Below are 14,726 nucleotides of genomic sequence, written 5' to 3'. Positions count from 1 at the left end.
CTATACGACAGAGGAATCAACAAATAAACCACACGGCACACTCTTAAACAAACACAATGAAAGTCAGACAAGAACTACTACTTAAAGATCCCATTCAGACAATTTCAAATTGCATTACTCTATAATTTTGTACCTTAGTGAGTTTTATATACATTTTTTTTCAAATCACGATGCACAGAAATTTTTCTTTTTGTTATGATTACAACTGAAATCAAACTATATAAAATGAATGTATAATTAAGTGTTATTCCATACAAAGTAAAAAATGGCATTATATAAAATATAAATCTTATATTAGCGTTAAATTAAGAAATCAAAAATAAAAAAGAGGAGAACAAATCCATCTTTATAAATTATGTTTAATCGGGCATTGATGCTGAATAACGTTTAAAATTCCGTGGTATACAACTGAATTGCCTTCTTCTTTATAATTTACATAAATAAAAATCTTTTAGTAAAAATTTTGGTTTTGAGTGTATTTTCAGTTTTCTGTTAATTGCGCTCAGTTGAAAATGTGTTTGGTGCGCATATCATTAGAGGAAATTGGAGTATTCGATTTATAAACGCATATAAGGAAAAGTAAAAGAATTAAATACAAATAAAATCACAAACATGTAAAGCACATAAAGGGCAAAACAAAAATGATGAAAACAGATAACAAATAAAGTAAACTTTCATAGTAAAATTTTGTTAGTTTTTATGCATGTTTTGTTGTTTATTCAGATGGATCCCTTTTTATTATATTAATTACTATTTACCAACGGCAACAAAAATTTAAGATTCATTTTCGGGATCTTTACGTTTATAAGAGTTGATGAAAACTACGTAACGTGATGAATTAGTTTACGTAAGATGTGGTTTATTACGTACATTGAAAGACATGAAAAATACCAAGCCCGCCAACAAACCAATTTGAAAAAAAATGTTGTGCAATATGCATTTTTCCCTTTAAATATGAATTGTTATAAAATCAAACTGATAAAAAAAATAAGAACATAGTGGACATTGGAATGCATACAATTTCTTTAAAATTATTTTTTTCTGGAAAAAAGTTGGCAACAATGCCCCAAAGTTGTAAAATATACTAAAAATATACAATATACCAACTGCATAAATCAGCAGCTGCTGCTCAGCATTTCACCCCCTGGTAACACTGCGCTTCGGTCACACCGAATTCAGCTTCTCATTTCGTCGCGTCTGGACGCGTCTTTAACTTTTAGGATAGTTTAGCATTTATAAGCGAGTTAATTGAATATCTCAGGTGCGCCGAGCGGAGAAGAAGGTGAAAAGCCGCGTGCCCTGTCCACTTGTACCGTTCGTTTTGTACACATTTAATGTAATCGCCGTGTGTCCCTCTCCCTATTCGCCTTTAACTTCGTTGTGAAACATAAAACGCAAAATGAAATATTTGTTTTAATACTGCTGCTGTACCCGCATAGCAAATTGCCAGTTAAAATTACCAACACCAATTTACATAATATTGGAAAAAAACACAGGAAAAAAGAATAACAAAACACACAAACGATCTGGCAAATTGATAGTCGTGGGATGTGTGTGTGCAGCAACGAGATCAAATAGTGAAATGCAAAAGCGTTTTTCAATTGAAAAGCGGGCTGCAGAAAAGTGAAAATTAACGCGTTTAGCGATATATTTGCATTTGGAACGAATTGAGTGAAAACCCGTGAAAATGTCAAGTGCAGAAGACGGCGAACTGGATCCTCAAATTCAGGTGATTTTCCTTGGCAATTTGCCTGCTGTCCTTCCTTTTTTTCCCCTCTCTCCCACGGTCTGTCTTTCTCTTTCGTACCTGGCACTGAATGGAACGGTATTTTAATGACAATAACAAAAATCGGGCTGCTTTGTTTTTGGTTTGTTTGCTAGTTCTCTCTATCGCCTGTTCTGCTATGCAGTGCAGTTTTTTTTGGTACAGTGCTTACACGGGATAGGGTGAATTGTGTTCACTGTACCAAATTTATAAATGTGCACCTGCCCTCTCTTCGATGTTCATGTAAATCTCTTCATTCAAACAAAAAACATAGAGCTCTGTATTTTGGGAATAGGAAACAGTAATTTTTGCATTCCATTTCGTTACTCATTTATTGCGTGAATCTTTTTTACGCTTTGTTGATTTCCAAAAACAACAGCAAAAACGACACAGAAAATCAATTTATGAGGCATTTAAGCAAATTTCAAGTTTCCTTTTCCGACGAAACGATTCAATATGCATTGTGAAACCGAAAACAATACAAAATGCAGGAAAAGGGATCACAGGGTGTCAAATAATCCCACGCACTTCCCAGTAAATTGGGTTTTTGTGAGCCGCAACGGATTTGAACTCGGTACCTAAATGAAATTCAAGTGCAACTTGGTTATTGCTCTTTATCGTCGCCCCTTCTTCTTTGCTCATCTCTTCGCATTTTCGGGAGAGAGGAGGTATGCATACAAATTTAATAAATGGAAATACCAAAGCGCACACGCAAGTTAAAGCAGCAAAAAGCAAAAACAAACACGCCTTTGTTTTTATTTCGAGTATTTTATTCATATTTTGTTGTGTAAGACAGACAATTGAAAAGTGTCTTGAAGCGCAAGTCGCAGTTTGCATAAATCAAGACTTATATACATATGTATGTTGCTCATTCAACTACGCAAAATAGTCGCGCACTCGCCTAATGGCCTTAAATGGGCAGGAAAAATACGAGTCTGTGAGAATACAAATTTGATTTGGTTTATAGAAATGTTCCTAAGCTGTGATCATTTCCCCAATGGGAAAAAATCGTTATTCTCATCGAAAACAACACCTTTTCTAAAGACTAAATCAGAACTCTATGTCCATTGTGAATCCCCCCAGATGGACTGGGAGCTACAATGCACTGTAGAGCTACAATAATTTCTATTTTTAAATGCAAAACCTAGTGGGAGACGTCACACGCGGCGCAAAGTCATTAACAACAATTTGATTTCGAACCGCAAAAGACGGCATGTGACTAGATTGAATACGTCGATAATGTCCGAAAGTACGTATGTACATATGTATGTATGTATGTATGTGTATGGGAAAGTGTGTAGAAGATACTCTGTCTATAAACAATCATTAGAGCGCCTCTATAAACAAAACACAAAACTGTACCGAAACCGGTTAAGAATTCTAGGAAGGGCAGGCGAACATGCTATAAGAGTATTTTACCAAAAACGCGAAATATTTTGCTCCGGCTATTTTTGCCTTCTTTCTCAATGTTTTTTATGCTCGACTTCCTCTTTCGACAAGCCGACTTTGTTGTTTTCTCGCCATTGATTTGCCAATGATTTATCAATGAGCATTTGCTTCTCTTCTTTTTTTATTTTGCGCGTGCAAAATTCGTTATCTAAAGAGATTTTTCAAGTTAATGACGCCAAACAATAGACAAAGAATATTCGCAAAGTCTATTTAACCAAAAACGTGTGCCTTAACAGATGTTTTTTGTAAACAATACCACACGCGACAGTTAACTCAAATATATTGTCATTTGCGTATACGGATTTGTTTTGCGGGTCCCAAACTTTCTAATCTCAGACCAATACCCATCATTGCGTCACTTATCGATTAGATGATAATTACTTTATTAAAAAACAAAGGGGCCTTTTCTTACGATACAAATGAGTGGGAAATGCTTTGTAGCAATTTAAAAATAAATTAGTAGCCTTGCCCCATTTGATAATTAGATTAGCAAAGGAAACTTTATGTGCATATGAATTTGATAAAAATTAAAAATGACTAACGATTACGTCGGCAAGGTGAGAGTACTGGTGTCGCGAATTAGAGAACTCTATCGAGGCGTTATGTATGAATCAGAAAATCGTGTTCACTAAGTGAGTCAACGATATGTATATATTATATATATTTATAAGGTGTCTCCCAAAGTGTATAAGATATTCCACATGCTTATCTCTTATTGCGAATACGAAATTGTGCTGATATCGCAAGATAGGCAATCCAAAGTTCATATATAACAACCGATAAAAACTGCATTTAATATTACTCCGCACGGTTCAGATTTGATGAATAAGCTTTGCTCTCATTTATTATTGAATTTACTTTTAATTTTGTTTGCGTTTCCAAAAAGCTACAACTTTCTCTTAAAAAAAAAATCCTAAGTGGCAGCGGTGGGATTCGAACCCACGCCTCCGAGGAGACTGGTGCCTTAAACCAGCGCCTTAGACCGCTCGGCCACGCTACCCATAATTGCGTACGGTCAGAAGCGCTTCTGATCGCAAGTGCTATATTCACAGTTAAAATATTTATAGCAAAAATTACGATAACAATTGTAGGAAATAATAATAAATATTTCAAAAGCAGCTGAGATCGCACTTGCATAAACAAACTGTCTCTTTCAGAAGGTTTACTTTCTCAATTAACTGGACGTTTTGTAACCTTTCCGCGGGTGCAATCCCCCAGGCTTCCCCATCGATCAGTATCATCATCACCATCATCATCATCATCACTATCATTATCATTATAGTCAATGGTGCACAACACAGTTGCGACTTTCGACGAGCGGTTACCGCACTCAATTTTCCATACATATTCAGCCTAATGAATTCAGTTTGGATCGGCTTTGTTTGGTCGTCGGAATTGTTAATGACATTCAATGATTGCGCTTATTTATGTAGTTGAACCTAGGCAGTCATTTCCTCCTTTATCAAATCAGCAGAGATACGCTTTTAAGGGGCAATCTTATCAGTCATGAACTTGTAGTTGCAGCTAAGGTGAAGAGCTTTATAAAATATCTTTGGACCCAAATTGAGTTTGCTTGACCTTTGATCTCAATTGCTTGGTCATGAAGAGAAAGTTTAGAATTTGAGTTAGCATAGCAATTGAAAATAATTTGGTCAAAGTGGGTCAGGCACACGAGTTCCACACAAAAAACACATCATATTCAACACAGAAGCTTTTCTGATTTATGTGGCTCGTTGTCGTTCATTTTGACGAAGTTGACACAAGTCTAATTAAAAAAGTAAAAAGCACAAACTTTATGCGGTCAATTGCAATCGTCAAGCTACGTTGACTTAATTTTCGGGTCGTCAGACATTCACTCACGCATCGCCGTCGAGTTTTCCCTTATATAACCATCTTTTTGACCTACCAGCTAAGACTTTCCCAGCAGTTCCACTTTCGTTAGTTTTTCCCGTGGATTGCGGTTTTTTACATACAATTGTCGCATTATTTTTTTGGCCGATGACGTCTATTTCCGCTTGAGTTGAATGTCCTACGAGTGCCTGAGGTTTCCTTCTTTTTTGTTGCGCAAGTCAAGTCGATGTACACTTTTATGTGGGCTTCCATTACAGTTTCTCCAGTTTGCGATTCTGACAAAGTCTGGCCAGCGAAGTGGGGTGCTACTGGCAGGAGCAGGCGAGTAAGGGAGAAAGGGAGAAAGCTGTCCCCAGCAGATGTAGGTCAGGTCGACCTATTCGGCATCACGCCACCGGCACAAAGGGCAGCTGGCGTCATTGCGGAACCGGCGGAACTGTCGGAACTGGTGGAACTCCGAGCGGAACAGGAGTGAGTGTCGGGGTCAAAGGGGTGTCCTAAGCAGGGAGTGTATCGTGGAAAGTGGCTGGGACAAGCTAATAACCTCATCCAGGGATATCTAATAATGGGCTTGGGTGGTGCTGGCTTTGAAGGGTGGAAAGGCGCAAATTCAAACAAAGACATCCTGCTACTACTAATTTTCCTAAGTAATTTAACAATATTTGTTATCTATCGACGCAGAACTTGCAGTAGCAACGAATTCGAAACTGAAAATCCATATATTTCCTAATCTAATTTAGTTTTGTATATTTATGAGCGCTGTTTGCTGTAAACTTACGTGTTACTAGGCAAACAAGCGTCATCCTCGATTTTGCAAAGTGTGGGCGGCGCCCTCATGTCTGTCGAATTGTTTTGGATCCTAACGAGTCGCACTCACGTCATCCTCTTGGTAGTAGTTGCCTAGCCAAGGGACGCACCTCTGGCTGTAACCTTTCGCATTTGATTGGCTTTATTCATAGTCTGTGACTCAAGTTGAGCTCCAGACGCCCTTTGGCAGCGCAACTCTGACGAATGCAAAACGAGCGCAACGCAAGCAGTTCGCACATCGCGTGATTTGGTAAAGTTTTGGGGCCAGCCTCGTTCCATTTGGTTTTGACCCTGTTGGAAGCTTTAAATACAACGCATAAAATCAATAACTGAAGGAAAGGTTCAAGCCTGAAGCTATGTTTGCTCAATTTCCTTAAATTCAGCATACAAGAACTTTAGTTCAATTTTATCGAGAATATTTCGATTAGGTTATTTGCATACATTAATCAAGTTTGCACACTCGTTTCACCCCAATTGCATTTGAGTGCCTAAAGGCGAAGTTGAGAAAATATTTATTCAATTTGCGTCGTCATTTCAACATTTAATTTATGCACAATACTTTTTTGTTTGTTTGATGATAATCAAATATTTTTGCGGCCAGCCACACACAGCTGCCTTGGCGAGTAAATATGTTAGCCTTTTTTGCCAGTATTTACAATTGAATCGCATTGTAAGAAAGTGTTTTTATGGTATTTACCCATTAAATTGTGCGTCATTGGAGAAGATACATATATGCTCCATGAAAAGGGTAGAGGCGATAAGAAATATATAGTTATGAAACACTGGGAAACACGGGATGTTTATATACCATCTGTCGGAAATTTTATCTAAACCCTTTAAGCTGCATGAAAAATTGCTAAGTGAAGGGCAAACAAGCGAACTTTTCGTTAGCCAATCGTTAGGCAAATGCAGCGAAATGTACGAAACAAGTTCCTTGGGCCGCAGAATTCCTGGAAAGTTCAAGTGTTGAAGTGTTCAAGTGTTCATCTGCGCCGGATGCCCAAACTGGTTTCGTTTGTTTACACGAGAAACCGGTTTCTCGGTTTCGGAGCTTCAGAGGTTCGCTCGCACTTGGCTTGGTCTTAAATCAATCTCGATTACAGAGGCAACTCGAGCATGCCCTTACCAAAAACCCCGCCCTCGTCTTCACTTTATGCATGTCCGCATGTCCGGGATGTGGAGAAATGTTGAGCGGACACGATAAAAATCAAACTAGGACAGCGTTAATAAAAGCTGCCGTAAAAAAAAGGGGCAGACACAACGAGCCACAATTATACATAACTAAAACCAGTTTCTCGACCACAATCTGCCGTGGGTCCCGAACTTAAATTCCAAAAAAACCAATAAACCCAAAAGCACTAACAAAAAACTGTAACCGCATGCGGTTCACCCATCCATGAACACAAATCCACCGGCTGTCTGCCATGATATCCGCAAACGACCAAACTGACATTTCCAAAGGAAACATGCACTTAATTTGTACCTAATTTTATACATAGAGGTTGCATTTTTAAGATGCCCATTAATGGCAGTGCGTGCTAAATTATATAGCCAATAATTGGACAATAAATCAACCATAGATAAGATCACCCAAGTGAATTTTCAGGGCTAAGATCTAAAATTATCAGACTAATTTTATTTCCGAATTTATTACCTTATAAAGTCTCTGGTTTTGTCATATTTTTGAATTTTAAGCTACACCAGCAATAATCCGCCATATACCGTGCCCAATTTTTACTTCATTAAAACATCGCATTCGTTTAACAATTTTATATTTTGTTTAACCTTTCGCTTTTACGTATGTACACGCCTTAGGAACTACTTAAATGATCGCTGGACCACGAATACATTTTCAGAGGAAAATAAAATGCATTGACAAAAATACGAAACAGAATCTGTAAACGCTCGAAACTACGGACAGGGCAGCCAAATGTTGTGAATTTGGATTTGTTTCTTACTGGGCTGTTGTGACTCTCATGGCTTTTGCTAGTGTTACATCTAGTTGATAGTTGCGGGGGAGAGGGCAGCTAGACGAACTCATAACCAATGCCAAACTGGAAACCATTCAGGACATTATCTGTGTTCTGGCGTCGCACTGGCACACAATAGTTGAGTTCGATTCGGGCTCTTTCGGCTAGCTTAACCGCCAGACCCATTCCAAATGCACTACGCATGTTTTCTGCAAGGAAAATTATAGTTAATGCCCAGTGATAGATTGCTTTAAGTTGTACAAACCTGTGCTGAAACTATTGCTGTTGCCAATGTTGTAGAAGAAATGCATTCTAAAGTGGCTGGCCAGGTTTTTGAACACGCCGGCAAAGGGAAGCGGTGCCCACAGATGAGCTCCCGTGCACCAGAAAGTCTGTGCTCCAATGGATGTGCCATCAATCACTGGACCAGCCCCTCCAAATTTAAATCCCCTCAGTGTCAACGGACCACCGCAGTAGAACAGCGAGTTAATAGGCAGCTGGGTGGTATTTTTAGTCTCCTTAACGACTCCAACACGACCGCAAAACTGGGCCACTAAACCGGCAAACAGTGGCACATTCAACTCTCCGTGGGCAGTGCTGCTGGTGTAGGCGACATTGCCGCCCAATCCGCAGTACTCGTTAACTGATTTAAGCAAAACACCGCGGGTGGGGAATACGTTTCCATCCCGATTATCGTAGACCACGGAGTAGCGCAGCAAAGAGGCCAATTTGGGGCCACAGTGTTCGCGTATGGCGAAGGGCACTGATTTGTTGAGCAATCCCACGTCTCTGATGGAGTTCTCATACTGCAGCGAGTGCGTCAACTGAAAATTAAAAAAAAAAGTTTTTAAAATGAAGGTTACCATGAGAGTTTTCTGTACTTACATCAACTCCCACCATGGTATGCGCCGAGAAGTCCACCAAGTAGCCCAAGTTGGTGCTTTTAAATGAACTTATGTCATACCTATCGGTTTGCCTAAAAATGCTAAAGGACATTCTGTAAAAGAAGATCAACTGTTAATAAAAAATAAACAAATATGTATATAGAAAAGAGCCCCTTACTCAGGTCGATTTTCCTTGAAGCGTGTGTGGAAGAAGGGTTTCCAGAACTTCAGTTGCAGATCATTGGCCCTGGTGCTGCTATAGCTGCCCTGCAGTGAGATGCTCTCGCCGCGTCCCAAAATATTGGGGATAGTCAACTCGGTTCTCAGGGAGCCCTCGTTCTGGCCAATCTCGGTGCCCGCCGAACCCATCATGCGCGACATTTCGTTGCCCTTAAAGGTAACCTCGTAGCCCTGTGGTGAGGCATCCGTTCCACGGCTAACATCAATGTGCACGCTCACATCCTTGAAGATGCCCAGCTCGTGCAGATACGATTTGGTGGACATGGCCTCCAGCATAAGATCCTGAAAGTTGTTCGCCTTGAACAGGCCATCTGCCGCCCTCATCACATAGTCGTTGTGGGTGCGCAGCAAGCCGCTGACGTTCACGCGATCCACGCGCGCTGAGATCTTGCTCAGGTCGTATTTGGAGTCCTTGGGTGCTCCTCCGTCGCGACCCGACTTGGGCATCTTGCTGTCTTCGGTGGGCAGGCGTTAAGCAAATTCTGAAATAATAATATTTGTTTTAAATATAAAATGAAATCTTTATACTAATTTTACATTCTTTATCTTTGCAGATTGAACTGGAGAATCTCAATAGTGCAACCGATGAGATTAATAAGCTAGAGATCGAGCTAGAGGCAAGCCTATAACCATTTTATTTGTAATATAGTAGCCTAATAATATTCCTTAATATTCTGTTTAGGAGGCCAATTCCACCTTTCGCATCCTGTTGAATGAATCTACACGCCGCCTTAAAGTCTCCTCCAAGAAGTTGGGCAACTGCATTGAGAAGGCTCGACCTTACTACGAGGCATTGGACAAGGCACGCGAGGCACAAATCGAATGTCAAAAGGCAGCGGTTAAGTTTCAGCGAGCTAATGGTTAGTATATAAGAAAATAATTTGAGGAAAATGAGTTACGAATCCTTATTTTCTGCTATAGAAATCCATGCCGCAGCCAAGGAGACGGTGGCGCTTGCTGAGCAGCGTTTTATGTCCAACTCGCACGAATGGCAGTTCGACAATGCCTGGCAGGAGATGCTTAACCATGCTACCCAGAAGGTGATGGATGCCGAGACGCAGAAAGCCGACTGTCATGCGGAGCACCAGAGGCTCACCAAACTGTTCAACGCCGCCGAGCAAAAGCTGCAACAGCTTGAGGATCGTTTTCGTCGGAGCATCAACAAGTCGCGGCCGTACTTCGAAGAGAAGCAGGTGTGTCAGGACCAGCTGCAGACACAAAAAAACCGCATTCAGGAGCTGCAGCAGCAGGTGGCAGGTGCTAAGAGCACCTATTCCACGGCCTTACGTAATCTGGAGAGGATCAGCGAGGATATACATAGGCAGAGGGGAGATTTTCCCACTCCACCAGGACCCCGCGAGCCGGGTGTGGGAGCCGAGTTAAACTCGCCGACTTCCAGTGCCTTGCCATCACTGCCGGATTTCCAGCTGGAGCTTGAGAAGTGCGACTATCCCTCCATAGCGGGCAGCCAGATGTCTCTGGGCGCAAAAACTCCCCAAGCGGCTGCCGAAACTGAAGATGAGGAGGATGCCTGCGACTACGATGAAACGGGAGCCGGGGAACTCAGGGGTGTAGTAGATGAACGCGATTTGGAGGCCCTACGACAGAAGGTCAAGATCCTGGCAGTGCGTCCCATTGAGGGCGGAGATGGACAGCAGCAGAATGATGTGTGGGAGCATGAACTGAAGGCCACGGTGGACAAGCTGGACCACTTGATGATGCTCAAGGAAACAGCCAAAAGACAGCAAACGAACCGCTTGAAGTCCAGCGAACAGCGACCCGATTCATTGGGCGCTGAGGCCTTGAAACGCCACTGCGATGTGGTCGAGGTGAAGGTCACCCAATGCGCCACCACCGCCAGCTTGCCAGTCACACCCCACCACCAGCTGAATCACCTTGCACCGCCCACGCCCATTAAGAAGCTGCAACAGCAACTGGCGCCCTTGCCCTCCGTAAACGTCTCCATGCGGGAGCTGCCCCTGTTGGCCAGGTTGTCCAACGAGCTGCTGGATCGCAGCAGTGCTGCCATCGGTGGAGTGCGCAAGACGCTGCGCAGGCGCTCCCTGGAATAGTGAGCAACTAGGGGGCCAGAGGAGACATTTTCAGCCAGCCCCATATCAGATTTGTTTATATTAAATGAATAATGAAGTAATTGTAAAACGTTAAACGCCGCATTTAAATGTGCACCACTATCGATAAGTCTACACCTACACCTACAGGATATAAACACCAACTATTTTCGTATAAATGTTGATTACATTCTAATCTAATGTCTCCGTATATGTTTCTCACTGTTAATACTTTAACTATGTAAATGTTTTGTGATTCGAGAGAGCAAAAAGAAAAAGAATTGGATGATATGCAAACAATAAGCAGCTTTAAGTTAATGTTAAAACCTTAAACTAATAAACCCAGGTAGACTCACTAATTTAATTCAAATGGGCACATGCACTAAGTAGTTTAGCCTAAAAATACCACGAAAATGAAACTCTGAATAAAAACAAGTGTCGAAATGTAACGAATTCAATTAGATAACTAAGTGTGAAACTCTCAAAGCTAAATGTAGTGGATTAATAAAAGGAAAATGGTCTAGATTTGTTCGGTGCCCGAGAGTAAAGTACGGAATGTGAACTAAAAGTATTTGAAATAGAAATAATATTGAAACTTGAAATGAGAATAAAACTGCATTCTAATTCAAATTGAGCGGTGTTTTACTGGCTGGATATGGACTTTTTCTATTTATAGATTAATTGGAAATTAAATGTGTTTCAAATTATAAGAGCTTCACCAATGGGATTACCCAGATTGTTAAGAAATATTTGTTTGTTGAGTTGGTACATGGTTTCAGAGACCGAAACTTATGGTATGCATTCAATGATGCAACTGCAGCCGAAATATGGCAAATATTATAAAATTCACAGGGCAAAACGCGAGTGATTCTAAAAATTTCGAAGTGATGTCATTTTCGCTGCATTGTCAAATCGAAGGAGGCAAAATAAATATTCTGTCCCCAAATTATGTAAGCCCGAATTGGCCGCAATCGCCATCAGCTGACCTACCTTTGAATTGGTACCGCCTCGGCAGGTGGTTGGGCACACGCGAATTTTGGATTTGGATTCGGCGGAGATTCGAATAATACAAAATATATGACACCAGGCGCACAAGCACAAATATTCCCAATTACTTTCGACTGAAACGCGTGCCGCACCGAAAATCAACAAGCTGCTTCTTCTTCTTACGCAGTGATGCCAACTACACAGCGGCATAAATGGGCAACATAAAAAAAGCTAAAAGTGGTAAACAATTTTTAAAGAAAAAAGTTATAACTGTCTTTAAGAATTTTAAATACCCTCGTTAAACCGATTTTATTTCTAACACATAATTACGTCCTTCTTATGGGGTAGTTAATTTTAATTAAATTACTAGGAACTTAGCTAAGTGGCCACCTCTAATGTATACTCGATATATTAGGCCGATAGCGTTGTCGAATCAAACGGTCACACTGTTGGCCCAAAAATACCAAAGAAGGCGCATGAATATTTAAAAATTAAGATAATTGATAATAGAGAAACTGCATTTATTTTAGAGTTGTAAACGTTACATGCCAATTTAATAAACTCCATTAATAATAAATTAAGTTATATTGCTAATTCCTCGCCTCCAGAGGCACATTTAATTGTACAATCTTTAAACTACGGCAATTATTACTAACAGCCCTACGATTTTTTGACTTTGGTGCATCTGATACCCTTGGATTGCAGTTTTCGCATAATGTCCAAGGTCTCTTGATTTTTGGTTGGATTTAGCTCAGTCGCGGCAGTCGCATTTAAATGGGTACTTCCTCGTTTTACCTGCACACCGCAGGCCCTGAGTTTGTTTAGGATTTTTTGGGTGCCATCCATGGATTGGCTTTCCAATGGAGGAGTTGCTTTGGTTGTTATGGGGGGCGGAGGTTTCTCAGATATCTTGGGAGGAGGTGGCACTTCAGATATCCTTGAAGATGCTGGTACATCAGGCCTCGATGTAGAAGAAAGTTTCTTGGATACCCATTGAGAAGTTGACTGCGTTGCCCTGGGGACACCTGATTGCAATGACCTCACAGGACGTTCAGGAGATGTACGATGAGCAGCTGGTGGTACTACTGGAATCCTTCCTTTTTTCTCCGTCTCCTGCAGCCGTTTTAGATCCTCCAGCACATTGGGCACCAGGATGGTGTCCTTTTTCGTCTTCGCCGTGGGCGGTTGGGCCGAAGGAAGGCTGGCACGGGATCTACGCTGCTGCTGGGTGGTCAGAATGGGACGGCGGGAGGTGCTAAGGTTACGCTGGCGTTTTGCAGGCACCACTTCCGGTTCCTGAGACGCCTCGGTGAGCTGCACTAGGTACTCCTTTACTATATTCTCCTTGGAATTGGTCTTTGCTGTGGGTTGTACAGTGGGCTTGGGGTCGCTGTACCAGCGTGGGTCCTCCAGCTCTGCCTCCCAGTCGATGGCGCTGCTGGTGCTGCTCGTATTCTTGACCGCCTCCAGGTCGTAGATGTGAAGCTACAAGAAGTGAGGAGTAGAATGTTTTAGGACAACGCCGGCTACTGGAACCTCTTTAGCTGCCTACCTCCTGCCTGCCATTCACCACCCTCGTTTCCCGCCTGGCGTCATCATATGCGAGCGGTTCGTTCGGCGCTACTATGTGTTTTAGTCCGGGGCATTCGGTTAGGTGGCTCTGGAACGATTGGAGCGTCATAAAGTGGCATTCGCAGCTGCGGCACAGCGTTAGAAGGCGTTTTTGATCGTCGTACAGCACGTCGCCGAGTCGAATTGTCATCATGGACTTGATTTTGCGCGTTCCATTCATTTCTTTTCAGCAAATTCGCGCCAAGGGGGGAAAATGGTATTAAAAAATTACTACAGTTTGTTTTTGCATTCGAGTAGAGTGGCCGGACGTTGAAACCCGATAGATGCCATTGACTTTTATTTGGTATACAATTTGACGTAAAAATACCGAGCAGTTAGTACTTTTTTTATTGCGCGCGCAAATTTAAAACTTTATCAAATAAGTCATAAAGAGATTATGTTTTTTAAATAAGAAAGTGTCTGGATTCAAGATTCGTTTGGGAAGAAGTGATATCCAAACTGATATGTTATTATTTTGGTTAGTTTTAGACTGCTTAAAGAAATGGTATGCAATAATTAAATATATTTTATATTGATCATTTACGCTTATGCATTACTTCAGTTTATTCAAAAGAAATGACAGAGATAAAAGAACTTTTTTATTTCGCTATGTATACCACTTTTTGTCTGGGTGTTTTAGCCCATGGATCGAAATTATTGAAAAGATTTTTTTAAAATGCTCCTGTTCATTTTTTGCTGCTATTAATAGTATCTCTCTCCTTTCTTTTACATTGTCGAATAAGTGGACCAGCTTTTTCATTTTCTTTGTCATTTTTTTTCGTGTTGGCTTTAGTTTCCTTTGATTAACGCCCATGCAATTGAAATTAAATCGCTTGCAAATGATTCGCAGGCCACCTAAAAAAATAGGGCAATCCAAAAAATGACATCGCTTATGCAGCCGGGGGCTGCGCCATTTGTAAGCATGCCTTTTTTTTTTGACCAATGTGGAGCCATATGGAGGGAACATTGTCTGATTTTGACTTCAACTCGGATGTCTGTCTAGTGTGTGGAAAACAAATGAAAAGGAAATCCAGCACTTTTTGCGTACATATACGTATACATAGTATATATTACATTTTTTTTTGTAATGTTC

General features: G+C 41.0%; 3 protein-coding genes and 1 non-coding gene across 4 annotated transcripts; 1 reads left to right on the top strand and 3 right to left on the bottom strand.

Moving 5' to 3' along the window:
* The first annotated feature begins 1,158 nt into the window (after positions 1-1,158).
* LOC120444918 (SH3 domain-binding protein 5 homolog) lies at positions 1,159-11,665 on the top strand. Its single transcript, XM_039624912.2, has 4 exons — positions 1,159-1,729; positions 9,521-9,583; positions 9,649-9,826; positions 9,888-11,665. The coding sequence occupies exons 1-4, from the start codon at positions 1,688-1,690 to the stop codon at positions 11,036-11,038; spliced, it is 1,434 nt and encodes a 477-aa protein (XP_039480846.1). The 5' UTR covers positions 1,159-1,687; the 3' UTR covers positions 11,039-11,665.
* Trnal-aag lies at positions 4,133-4,214 on the bottom strand. The gene has a single exon. It is a non-coding gene; the product is annotated as a tRNA-Leu (tRNA).
* LOC120444919 (SAM50-like protein CG7639) lies at positions 7,628-12,209 on the bottom strand. The gene is made up of 5 exons (XM_039624913.2): positions 12,026-12,209; positions 8,905-9,448; positions 8,728-8,839; positions 8,108-8,666; positions 7,628-8,051 (listed from the first exon to the last, which is right to left on the bottom strand). The coding sequence occupies exons 2-5, from the start codon at positions 9,411-9,413 to the stop codon at positions 7,900-7,902; spliced, it is 1,332 nt and encodes a 443-aa protein (XP_039480847.1). The 5' UTR covers positions 9,414-9,448; positions 12,026-12,209; the 3' UTR covers positions 7,628-7,899.
* Positions 12,210-12,604: 395 nt separating this feature from the next.
* On the bottom strand, positions 12,605-13,946 carry LOC120446628 (target of Nesh-SH3). The gene is made up of 2 exons (XM_039627688.2): positions 13,575-13,946; positions 12,605-13,507 (listed from the first exon to the last, which is right to left on the bottom strand). Exons 1-2 carry the CDS (start codon positions 13,812-13,814, stop codon positions 12,683-12,685), a joined length of 1,065 nt encoding a protein of 354 aa, XP_039483622.1. The 5' UTR covers positions 13,815-13,946; the 3' UTR covers positions 12,605-12,682.
* Positions 13,947-14,726: the final 780 nt, after the last annotated feature.

The sequence above is a fragment of the Drosophila santomea genome, chromosome 2R, assembly GCF_016746245.2.
Source record: "Drosophila santomea strain STO CAGO 1482 chromosome 2R, Prin_Dsan_1.1, whole genome shotgun sequence".
Taxonomy (NCBI): Eukaryota; Metazoa; Arthropoda; class Insecta; order Diptera; family Drosophilidae; genus Drosophila; species Drosophila santomea.
The sequence above is the reverse complement of the archived record's forward strand: the minus strand, read 5'-3'. Positions and strand labels throughout refer to the sequence as shown.